This window comes from Perca fluviatilis, chromosome 6, assembly GCF_010015445.1.
Source record: "Perca fluviatilis chromosome 6, GENO_Pfluv_1.0, whole genome shotgun sequence".
Classification (NCBI taxonomy): Eukaryota; Metazoa; Chordata; class Actinopteri; order Perciformes; family Percidae; genus Perca; species Perca fluviatilis.
The window spans coordinates 19593750-19606981 of record NC_053117.1 but is presented as its reverse complement, the minus strand read 5'-3'; the positions used below and the strand labels follow the sequence as shown (position 1 = coordinate 19606981).

The window sequence follows — 13232 nt, the reverse complement described above, 5'->3', positions numbered from 1 at the left end:
CTGAGCTAAACCTGCACGGCTGCAGCATAAATTATGGTTTTCCTGTTATGGTCTGTGTGGAAAACCATATTTTATACTTCATGTAGCTGTAATATTATGTCATTGTTATGTTTTAATTTGATTATTGTAATGGAAAGTAGCAGCACAGCGCCGCACAGTAGTGGCAAGGATCAAAGAAACTAAACACTGGCAAGGCTAAATAGGAGCTGTTGATGGCTTCTAGCTGAAACGCGTTCCGTTTTCCCCACAATAAATAAGAAGACTATTTAGCCTATCTGTGAGTGCTGGTGTTTTTCTTTCTTTAATTTTATTGTTGGCAACACTTAAAGGAGGCTACAGATTAATTTTGGCAATCAAACCGTGCTTTTACTTTGTAATTTTAAAGGCTACATCCAGGTTTCCTGCGGAGCATTTAAGCACCTTTTAATATGGCATAATAGTTTTTTATTTTCATGCAGCCCACCATGATTAAACCTCAAACATAAAGCCCACCACAACCAGGAGTTAAGAGTTGAGACAACATAAAACATGATGGACAAAAATATCAGTTTATGTATCAGTAGTTTTAGGCCCACCTCCACCTGAACCCTTATTAGGCGTGCAAACGTGGGACCAACCCAAATTCTGTTAATTTTGTTTTTTAAAGTCTGGTTTGCCAAAAAGTGGTTGATGGGAAGTCTTTTTTCTTCACTTCCTCAGGCTCGGACTGAGTTGCAGACTCTCTTTTTCCAACTTTTGACTCATAATCTTACCACCTCGGTATGACGACCAACTTCTCACACCACCCTTTTATGTATTCATTTTTTAACCGAAAACAACTGGGCTGCCTCTAGGGTTGGGTACCGAAACCCGGTGCTTATATGGCACCGGTGCCTTAACAACCGGTATCTACCGGACCGAATAGTAACACGGATTTCGGTGCCTCATTTCGGTGCTACTAAAATGCCAGCGCTGCCCTCTGATGCTCCGAAATGGACGTTATAGGCAACAGAAGCATCGCTGCATGTGACGCTAGTTAACATAATACACTTGGCAGCAGGTACCGTTAGCCTACCGTTAGCTAGCAGCTGGATTAAACACTGTTAAAATGCTGACAGCTTACATTATACTGTGTGACTGTATTTCACTGTAGAGGATTCCAACACCGAGACGTCACAGTCTGCAGCTGCCGTTTCCGGAAAAACAACACAGATGGTGCGTTCACTTGAAACTCGCCTCGCCAGCCTTGTGGTGCATTCAAAGTTATTGTAAAATACCCTTTTTTTCCATCTAGTGGTTGTTTTTGTCGTTTACCAGCAATTTACTGGTGAAATAAGTTATTGTTATAAGTTATTATTACATTTCTAATTAATCATTACATTTTCACCATATGGCCTTAGCAATAAACAAGCCGTTCTTAAATGTCGCCGACTGTCGTTTTGTGCTCCTTTTTTCTTTTTTTAAACATGTACTTTATGTAATAGGCACCGTTTTAAAAGTATCGTTTTAGCACCGGTATCGGAAAAAAACCAAACGATACCCAAACCTAGCTGCCTCACATGGTCGGACGACGGGTTGCACGACCTTGTTCCATTTGAGTATACGCTGCTTGAACTGTACGCCTGCATAATGGAAGGTTGCTCTGAGCTGCATATGTGTGTGTTGAATGTGAGTAAGTGTGTGTGTTATGCACCTGCATGTACTGCACTGTAGGTGAATGTGTGTGTTGGCGCATACTGAGTGGTCATGATGAGTGCCTATTTGAGTGTGTTTGAATCTGTATGTGTGTGAGGCAGCATTAAAGTAGGCAGATGGAGGCAGTGGATTAATTGCCGTTGGTTTTAGTATCTCTCTTTTGACTGCCCTTGCAGTGACTGATGAGAGCATCTCCCTTAATAGCGTATATATTTATTATTTATTATATTAACACGTCAATCTCAGATACACATGGCAGCTCAGCATCTGGCCCCTGAGGCAGCAGATATGAACTCTTCAAATGAAAAACAGCATCATGTATGTATTTATTTGTAAATTAAAAGCTGGCCATAGATTGAATTCTCTAACATGATGATGGAAGGTCTGCGTAAGAGAGGGGTGGGAGGTAAGAGAGAAACCAGGGTCTGACTCAGCAAAGCTGTGCAGATGAAGATGCCATCATACTGTCAACAAGACTGTGGAAGAAGATACTGTACGAACATCCACTGAGGCACACGTTCAGTGAAGCTCCCCAGGCACATTTCTTTATCAGCACAGTTGCCACTGTGTCCCTTCTGTCAGCTGTGCCGAGTACCTCTCGCTCTTGCCATCCATCTCTTCTTTCATTCTTTTATTCCAGGCCTGTTTGCTTCGCCTGCTTCCGCTCTTTATGGTGAGAAATAAGGCTGCACTGAGGCAAGCCCAAACAAATGATTTTGAAATGCCACTGTCCTGATATAAATGGTAATGACATACTGTAAACGGACATATTGACAGATTTAAAATGTAGTGCACTGAGAACAATACAATCAGAGGCAAGGCAAAGGACTCATAGGGTGCCACATAGGGTCACCCACAAAGTTACTAATGGGATGTTAGTTTAGGATATTATATATACTATATTTTAGCCTATCATTGATTCATCTCTATCAGCATACATGCGGGCTGATAAATAAGTGCAATTGTGCAAGTGCAGTTGATTGAAGCGCAATCTGTTGACAAAAAAGTTTTCTCTTAGCTTGTCATATGTACAGAACCAACTAATGGTAAATGGAGAATAAATTATTAATATTGTTAAAAAACTCTTTTTTATGTTTATTTAATGGTCAAATTACAGGTTTTAAGTTGCTTTAATGCTTATTATAGTTTAGTACAGTTTGTACAATGTAGTTGAAAATAGATCTTGAGTTTGGTGTTTTAGATTTTTTAAATAAAGTTATATAATCTGGAATTCTTTAAAGTTGTTTTGTTTATAGTTGTTATTGATACTAATTAAAATCTTTAGAGATGTTACAGTTTAAAACTTGCTGGTCGTATTATGTTTGACAAGTTCATTTTTCAACTGTAAAATATCCCACTCGTTATCTTTATTTAACCCTCCTGTTGTCCTTGGGTCAAATTTGACCCACTTTCAAAAAGTTTCTATAACAGAAATTTGGGTTTCTTTCAACCAAATTGTAAAAAAACAACATGTGGATGGTTCTATACAACGCTCTTCACAAGTAGATTAAATGATCAGTTCACTATCAGTATTTTATTTTATTTCATAGCATTTGAAAAAATTATTGAAAATTATTGAAAAAAGTGACAAAAACATCAATGTGTTGAAAAAGACGCGCAAACAGTTGAAAAAAAAGTTTTCGTTTTTAAATGTTGACCCAGAAAAAGTTGCATCGACGATGGGAAGACAACACAAAGGTTAATAAACTAATTTTATGAATGCTTATAAAAAAATGTGTTATGTTAATTATTATTGAGTGATTAATCGTCATCTGATTCTTTAACTTTCAAATATCTATATTGGCCACAAAAATCCCAAATCAGTTTGGCAGTAATCTACAGTGCAGCTGTAATAGAGTTAACAGTAAAACATTTTTCACCTTTTGAAAACCAACCACCAAGATGCTTTTAGTTTGTCCCTTAGATTCAAAGGGAAGGGGTTTCTTTCTAGTCTCCATATTCGGCACAGATGACCCGATCTATTCAAGAATTACAGTGTAAACAATTCCTCTTATTTCTCCACTGGTTTTCTCAAGCTCAAAGTAAATGTTAATTTGTTTAAGGAGTGCTACCTTTACTGTTTCTGTGCTGGAAAATGTTTCCAAAATTGCTACCCTTATCACTACCATCGTCTGAGGATTGTCAGTGAATCTGTGAAATTGTGTCAATTGATGGAAATAAAAGAAGGCTGATTGAGGATGAAACAAAACGTTGTAAGCCATTACCATTAGAGATCACAGACAAATGATTTTTAACAGTGAAACAGGGTGACATTTTTCTTTTTGCTGCACTTATCCCTAAGAGTACATTTATATTCTCATGGGACTTTTAATGGAATGGCATTATGTCCCACTTTAACTGAGTCGTGTGAACTGTGGCAGGTGAACTCCAAGTCCTCGTGGAGTTTGTATCTCAAAGTTTCAGGACAGTACATTAGGTCTGAATAGAGTCTGAGAACTTGGGCCGCTTCAGCTCTGCGTCTATTAACCAGACTTATTGAATTATAGGGTGGCTGCTCGGATCCTGTCTGTTGCTGACTCAAGCCCGGTTGTGACTGATGGTTAGAGCCTTTGTTTTAAATGATTGGGTCTGTGTTCTCTGAGTGCTCAGATACTGCGTTAAAACAAGAGAGGGAGACATAGAGAGTTGTTAGGACAGATTCTGTCTTCAGTTATGCTCTTTCTCTCTCCTCCTGCACATCTTCACTCTGTATTTCCCCTTCTCTACTATACCTCTCTACTTATGAAGATTAATGGCAGCCTGGCTCTGTGCAGACATATTGCTGCTGTCATTCTTCTCTATTGCCTTCATCCTTTCTGCTCTCCTCTTTCGTCGAGTATTTCTAACTCCCTGTTTTTGTCTTCCACAGGTCAGTCTGGCTTTGTCACATTGAGGCGCATGTGCATTTGTTGAGGTGTCTTTATGTGCTCTATGCATGAGAATATGCAGAGACGTGCACAGACATTTTGGGCGGCAGGGGCTTATGGAAAAAATCACAAACGGCAAGGGAAACTCTTCCACAATGTGCATGTTTTCTATGCTACTAGTTTCAAGTATGTATTTAGAATAAGTGACTGCACCAAGGAGAGGGACATAGTTTTGTTTATTTTGCAAATGGCAATAAATCGTTTTAAATCTTTTAGTGTTATTGGAATAAAAAAACACTTCAAAAAATCTTTTTGACAAATCTCAAAAGATTTTACTGTAGCTGTTCACCTGTACTGTATCCATTAAGTACAGTACATTAGCCTATCACGATATTTTTGACCAAATACCTCGATATCGATAACGTATTGTAGTGTTGACTATTGGTGCTTTCACAACATATTTACAAAATGAGATTTTTGATAAATAATCATCAGTTAATGTGCATATAGTGACTAAGTGGGTAAAGGCAAATAATAGAACAGTTACAACAGTCTGGTAAGTTCAGAAACTGACATTAGTTTACTGTAATGTAGCCTTTAAAACCAAGAAAAGACAACACTTAAGCCATTTACGATATTATGATATCCAAAATCTAAGACGATATCTAGTCTCATATCACAATACTGATATAATATCGATATATTGCCCAGCTCTACTGTAGAGCCATGATGCCTCAGTTAAACCTTAGCTAACGTATTACATAAGCTAGTAGCTCATGCATGTTAGCAAGACAGAAGTTAACTATTTGTTATGTCTTTCGGCTAATTAGCTGTACACTTGAGGCACTGGCTGCTTAGTCTTTTGTTCATCACCACTTACCTCCACACAAGCCAAGAAAAAACTTCTGGGGTAGGAGCTGTCAGCCTCTCTGCCTGCCTGCCTCTCTCTGTTTTGATTTTTTTAATTCAAGAAATACATTTGTTGGACAGGGAAGCTGTGTGTAAACAGGAATATATATAGGCAATATTTATTAATAAAAACAAACAAAAAACATGCATCCAGAAAAAAGGGCACTTTCTCATGAGGAAGAAAAAGGGCAGGTGCTCAAGCCCCTTTTGATGTCTATGTGTGCACATGCTCTGACATGATGTGTAATCTGTCTGCAGAGGGAAGCCAGTTTTTACACCCGCTGCTGTTAATGCTGAGTTAAGCCGCTCCTCTGTCAGTCCAGAGGCCAGGCAAGCTTAATGTAGCTTGTGAGGAGGAGCATAGGGTGTGTGTGTGTGTGTGTGCGTGTGTGTGTTTGTGTGTGTGTGTGTGATTTGGGCTAGGGCTGCAGTAATCTGCCTGACCCAGCCCATACCCTCTTTGAATCTGTTGCACGCTAATACTGCAGAGAATCACACTGCCACTAGAGGGCCGTTATGCCAAATTGACATTCGGTAGTACAATCTCACATAGAATCATACAGTAGCCTATGCTTTATTTCTACCATGGTTATTTTTGTAAACCAGACCAGCTATAAATATGAATAAATAATCATTTTGTAATGGGTGTGTCTTTCTTACTCCAAATTAGTCTTACTACCAGTCCCTGATGCTGTTTAGCTACTACTCCCTCTGTTGGCTTGGAGAGTATCTAGACCTCCATGAGCCTTCTATGATTCATATGTCACCAGCCACTTCTTTTGGAGGACCTTGTTCAGCAGGGTGAAATGCAATGCAATAAGTTTCATGTCCCCTCCCCCTTATCTTGACCTCCACTGAACAGTCAAACTGACCTACCTGCGTCAATATTGCAGCAACATTGACATTATCCCTAGCTGGCTTCCCACACACAAGCATTGCAGCATGTGATGGGGGTGTTGGATGAGATTTTTTCAGTCTTAAACCATTCATTTAGTGCCAGACAACTGCAAAGAGTGTGACAGGTTGAAGAAAGACTGCTGACAAGCTATCAATGTTTATGTTGATTCCTCCCCTTTTGAGACATCAGGACACGGGCAATAAACCACCACTAGCAGCACACGTGGACAGCTGTAGCCCTTTATCCTGCCAACAAGAGGGGCTCGACACAGGGTGCAGAGGGCATGTCCGTCCCAAACCTAAATCAACCCTGTTACAAAACCGGAGTGTGGCCTATGCTTTATAATGACCTGCAACCTCAGTCAGTCAGTGAAACTCCTGCCTGTAAGTTTGCCACAGTGCATCTTTGCACATTGGCCCAATGACTTTCTCTGTGACATGTTCTTGAGTTTTGCCTCAGATGCCATTTTTTTTAGGTTTCACATCTTAAAGATCCCCTCCAGACATATACAATATTCTGCTTTGAATAATCATTTCTGAATAGGTTTTTCCAATACATTCAATTACCTTGTTAAAATTACTAAATCTACTCTAAATAAATGTAAAAGTATTTTAATTTCAAAAGTTTAACTACTGGACACAAGTTGTCTCCTATTTCATTGAAAAGTCCATTCTCAGTGCATTGGAGACTTAAAGTTTCACTCTTTTGTAACTTGTATATTCACCACAAATTGCTGCCAAGTTACAAAATCATGCTCATACAGTACATACATGGGTTAAAATCAGATTTAGGGTGAGCACTTTCCTGCTTCTACAGATGAATGTGGAAACAGCCTTCTAGTGTTAAACTCTACACATATATCATTTTGCACAGCAAAGCTCAAACATCCAAGTCATGCTACCATAAGCAAAACATATTTTTGAGTGCAAGGGGACTTTGTCATTGGTGCTTGATAAACACCTCCAGAGAAATCCTTCTTCATCACTTTAGTCCTATCAGTTAGGACCTGATAAGTTATCTGTTTTCTCCCCAGAGGGGAAGAGTTGCAGTCCCCTTTTTGTGGAAGACCACAGGATAATTTGTCATGTCTTCATGGACATTAGTGTCCGTAGTCCCCTGCCCCACATTCTTTGGCAGTGGAGCTCTCATCACTGTTCAAACCCAATACTGTGGACAGGAGAAACATCCCACGTGATGTTTTTGCCCAGGTCACGGTCCAGTGGCACTAAGAGGTGCGTAGCCTTCTTTCTACATTGCCCCCTCCTTCCCCTCTCCTACAAGCATTTATCTCTCTGCATGGTTTTGGCAGCGATGTGCTTTTCCCAGCATTTAGCCAGGAGAGGGAGAGAGGAGGGGAGAGGGAGAGAAAAGGAGGCCTTTTCAAGCAGGGAATGACGGACGCTTTATTAAAAGAGGCAGGGCCTTTTGAGAGGCTAGCCCCTCTGTGCTCCCCCCACCCCATGTGTCTGGCCCATTGTCACGGGGCGGTGGCAGAACCCCCCCTCCCTCGCCATTCGCTTTGTCACTGTAAGTCACCTCACAGACTGAAACAGACCCGCTCTGAAGAAACACACTCATTCTCCACAGTAACTCTACGCTATTCTGGTATCGTCTGGTCCGTGAAAAAAAAAAAGATTGTTTGGCTGTCACAAAACATACAGGAGACACAGAGATGGGCGTGACGTGTGGGGAAGAAGGGACAGGAGAAAGGAGGGATAAAGTTTGGGTGACGCAGAGTGTTTGGGGTGCAACAAAACGTGAAAGATGGACAGGATTGATGAGGTGTAGAGCAGAACATCGGGTGTGATGGAGGATAGAAGAAGGAGACGAAAGGGGGGGGGGGGAGGGGGGGGGGGGAATTTGAGGCAAAAAGCAACAGAGAGAAGTCAGAAATTGGAGAAAAAAAAGTAGCCAAAAATGAGCCAGGATGTAGGCAGGAAACCCATGGTGAGATTGTGGGGCACCCATTTGTTTTGGGCTGTGTGTGAAATGTGTGTCTTTAGATACAGGCAGCATTCCTCCAGAGATAAACCCCTGGGCCCCCCATCCCCTCAACCCCCACCCTCCCCAGTCTCTCCACCCACCATGCTTACTCAAGTGTGTGTGTCTGGGCGTGTGCATATGTGTGTGTGTGTGTGTGTGTGTCCGTGTTTATGTTGGACGGGGGTCTGCGTGCCCTGTACCACAGCACTCGCAGGGGGCAACAGAAAAGACAGCTGTGTGTTTGAGAGAAACCGAAAACGTAAGAAAGAGAGAGTGGAGGGCCAACAGGCATGCCAGTCAAGACCGTCACTTTTGGAGTGAGTACCACCATCTCTGCTGCTCTCTGTCTCCTCTTCACCTTCCTTCATCTTCTTTTACCTTCATCTCTTTCCCTGTCCCTCTCTCCGTCCCCTTTAAATGATCTCTTTCCACCTGTACACTTCTCTACAACTCTTATTTTATCGCTTTCTTTTTTTTCTCTCGATGTTTTTGTCTGTCATCAAATCCTCTGTTGCATTTTCTCAGATGTTATGCACCTTGACAATGCTTCCTTTTTTTTTCTTTTCAAAAAAAAAAGAGGGGGGGTTTTTTTTTTTTCTTTTTTTTTTTTTCCTTTTTTAATACTTTTTTTTTTTTTTTTTTTTTTTTTTTAAAAAAAAATTTATTTTTTTTTTTTTTTTTTTTTTCTTTTTTCAAGTCTTTTTTATTCAGAACTATGCCTGTGTGTGTGCTCTTGCTCTCGGTTTCATAAGTACCATTCTTGTTCTGTCCGTCCTTCCACATGTACCGTTGGAGACTTCTCCCTGGCTCTGCTTTACAGGCGTGTTCTTGTTTTCAGTCCTGAATATGTCCTTGTCTATAGTAATGACAATGACATAGAAAAATGAGAAATTGAGAGAGAAAGAGATCCAGCTCATAGATGTAAATGTAAACATCTGTCACTTGTGAAACGTGTGACTAACTTATTATGGTTTTAATCAAAGCTCTAAAGAATTGAGCGAGCATTAAAAACACATAGCATGTCATTGCTTACTGCCCTAAACATAACCTGTGCTGATCAAAATCATTCGACTTGGCCTCCGAGAACAACATGGGAGGGAGCTTGATTGCCTGGGAGTTTCTTCGAGGGTTGTGATGCATGTGCATCCAAGATTAGTGTAAGTGCGTATATGTGTGGGTGTGTATCATGTTCTGTTTTACCTCCTTAATCTTGTTTTTGACTTCATTTGTTTGATGTTCAGATTGTATGATGTCAACCAGGATTAGCTGTGGTAAGTAAACTAGAGGTCAGTAAAGTGATTAGTGGGTCAATTAAAGGGATTCTTTCAGTGTGGCTTCACTGGAGACTATAGACGATTTAATCTACTGAGCCAGCGGAGGTAATGGCAACACAGGGTGCATGCTCACAAGGGGCTACTGCCTGGATGTTTAATTTTGTGTCAACCACTGTTTACCTTGGGAAATAGAAGAGGAGATGATACAACTTGTAGAAATGTGCCTATTGTGTTTATACTTTATCTGTCTGAGGTTGAACTGCAGTCAATCTTAAAATGCTGTCAGTAGTGTTTTTTTTGCAGTATTTCATAATTGTAGCATTAGTTCCTCCCAAAGATGAGACATTTGCAAGTAATCAGACCAACTGGCTAAAAGGAAAAAAAACTTGGCCACTGATCAATTTAAGCAGCCAAACAACCCTTGTGTAACTGAGAATAAGAAGTAGTGGAGGAAGTATTTGCATCCTTAACTACTAATCTAGTCACTATAGCTGTCAAATAAATGTAGTTGAGTAACAAGAACAATATTTAACTCTAAAATGTGGTGTCGTAATAGTGTAAATTATCATAAAATAGAAACACTCAAGCAAAATACTTCAAATGTTTACTAAAGTTTAGTGCAGTGCTTGAATAAATGTACCCAGTTACTTTTCACCACCACTTTCCAACACCTCTGAGCATTCACTGTTTTTGTTGTTGCTGTTTAAGCAGGTGCATTGCAAGCATAATTCAATTAACAGTGCAGATAAGATGCAAAGTGCAGAGAAGTTTTAATGGTTATTTTGTTTACATTGTTTGACTTTAATTTTACAGATTTCCAGTTCACATATTATATATTATTTCTCTCACTTCAGACGGTTATATTCTGTATAATTGCTGTGCAGTAAAACACAGGATGTTTACCATAACTTGAGCCTATCCCGCATAGGTTCCAAACTCTATCTCCTCCCTATGGCTTTCACCCTCTTTGTCACCCCCACAAAAGATCACACTAACCATGACAATCTCATCTACAGGCACAGAGGCTGCAGCAGAGCCAGATATAAAGAGACAATCAATGAGTATGGTAGGGACAAACAGTGGGATACAGAGAGGGGGAGGCTGGGAGTGTGAGAAAGTAAATAGTAAAAATGGGACAAGACGCTTCGCCACATACAGGGAATAGAAGCAGACAGACAGATTTACATACAGACAGATGGTATTGAGTGGGGTAATGTAACAGTTTCTTCCCAGTGCCTAGCTCGCTTGCTTCCTGTAAATGTGTCCATAGCTGAGCGATCCCACGGGTCTCAGTCTGACTGATTCTACACTTACTACATCTCTGTAGCCGGAAACAGCGCGCTGCCTGCTCAACCTCTTCAAGCAGCCTGAGAGATGAAGGCAGAGATGGAGGCCTGAGGGAAAAAAAGGACAGAGGGGGGAAAAAAATCAATTTCTAGAACAAATGCAAGTCAGCAGAAATAGGGTGATGAAATGGCTGTTTAAGCACTCTGCAGTAATTTCCATATCCGCTGTTCGGTGTTACCCTAAAATGTATAGAAATCGTCCAATCACACTGTCCACTGTTTAAATACATCAAGATATTGAGTTTAGCAGGGAAAAAATAGTTATACAGAGTTTTGTGGTGTGTGCAAAATTTGTTTAAAGTTCAGGAAGTTACTGCAAGTGAAGCTAGACTTGTGACATGCTGAACATACGTAGACACCTTGTTTTCACCTTTCTGCTGGCTGTACAAATAGCAGTGGTGGCACTTAAAATATTTATGATTTGCACCTGGTGCTGTGTCTGCAAATGTGTATGTGTGTGTGTGTGTGTGTGTGTGTGTGTGTGTGTGTGTGTGTGTGTGTGTGTGTGTGTGTGTGTGTGAGAGGGAGGGTGGGGGCTGTGTATTTTGAATTTTATGTTAATTTTAATAGAAATGCCGAGATTCTCTCGAGCAGATAATAGTTCCATATCCAAGAGAAATCACCCTGAATCTTTGGCAGAGAGATTCTCCCTTTGACATTCAGTGGAGGAGCTCCAGGATTTGTCTCTGGATTGCATTAGCAAATGGTCTTAGCTCTCTCTTCTGTAACAATGAGACCTGTTCAGACGTAGACTAACCTGTCTAGACTGTTGGGAAGGACCTGACATACTGATGGGTCAAAAGCTGATTAAAGGGATTAGAATGGAAAACATATATATATATATATATATATATATATATATATATATATATATATATATATATATATATATATATATATATATATATATATATATATATATATATTACACAAAATTCTGCTTATTTTGTTTCACAAGTTTTCTGTTTTCAACAATTAATTGAGCTAGGAATGGTAGCTCATTGCCTTTGCAGTTAGTAGTGGTAGACAGCATCCTTTCCTAAATCATAATGATAGAAATAGTTAAATGAATGCTCTGAATGCTGGTTACTGTGATTCCAATACAGCGAGACAGTATCTGTAATCCTGCAACAGTGTAAATGCAGCAACTGCAAAGAGAGAAGGGCAACAGTTTACACAAAGATTTACTTCAGATGGAGAGATATCATCCCAACGTTGTAACAGCCATTTTCAATCCCACTGTGGACACATAACAGCAAGTTCTCAAATCCTGATCTTTACAATTACATCATAAACACAGTTTGAAGACCTTGAGTCTTCCTACTTTCCCATTCATGCTTCACGTTTATTTCTTACCCTTACACACACACACACACACACACACACACACACACACACACACACACACACACATTCAATCTGATTCCATTCAGAATCGTCACAAACACACACACAATCGATCTTTTGTGAAAATGACGATTCTTTAGATCTAGTTGTCAGTTGCAGATGATCTCTGTGGCTGGGATGTTGATCTCAGACATGCCTCCTCGTGCATACATACGCACACATATATTGAGTTGTTCGAACACTGCAGTCCACCAGCGAGGGGGTGATGTCATTCTGTCTGCTGCAGCACCAGCAGAAGAGGGGGAGAGAGAGGGAGAAAGGGAGGGAGAGAGAGAGAGAGAGACGTAAGAAGCAAAGGAATAGAGAAGGATGGAAGGCAACAGGAAAGAAAAGCTGAGATAAAGACAGGGATATGGGGAGTTCAGGGCAGAGGATTTTCTGTGATGAGATAGGGGAATAATTTGACTTGGTAATTTTTGGCTTCATTATGAGGAGCCTTGCGCTGTCTTAGCCTGAGGACAGGCACGTTGCGTGACAGTGTGTTGATATCCCTAATGTTAACCGTGGAGCTGCTGAACAGGTTATTGTCTGATTTTGTTGCTCCAAACGGTATGATTAATGTGCTTGCTCATTTTCTGCTTAGGCCCAGAGCCCCGTGGCTTGTCTGCTCTCTATGGGAATAATCAGACAGGGACACATTGATCTAAATTATCTAGCAAGACGCAGCAGAGGAATTACCACAGAACATGTTCAGTCGGCTCCTTATATGTGTGTTTCCTCTGGTATATGCATGTGCACTGTACCTGTTTATTTCTAAGTTAGTGGATGGGTGCGGTTCCACTGCATCTTTATCTCACCATACCACACACTCACTTCTTGACGCAAGCACATAGAAACATGCAGTCCTGACCCCCTGGAAAGTAAATTTGCTGTA

General features: G+C 40.4%; 1 protein-coding gene across 17 annotated transcripts in view; it reads left to right on the top strand.

The window, feature by feature from the left end:
• ank1a (ankyrin 1, erythrocytic a) overlaps window positions 1-13232 on the top strand; it is a 91636-nt gene that overhangs the window by 40037 nt on the left and 38367 nt on the right. Inside the window, exon 1 of one of the 17 annotated variants that reach the window (XM_039802978.1) lies at window positions 8457-8648. The exons of 14 other annotated variants lie outside the window; for them this stretch is intronic. In XM_039802978.1, the coding sequence (XP_039658912.1) occupies window positions 8622-8648 (27 nt within the window). In that variant the 5' untranslated portion in view covers window positions 8457-8621. Of the gene's footprint in view, window positions 1-8456; window positions 8649-9565; window positions 9603-13232 lie in introns of those variants that run through there. 2 more of the 17 variants (XM_039802979.1, XM_039802975.1) reach the window with 2 other exon arrangements.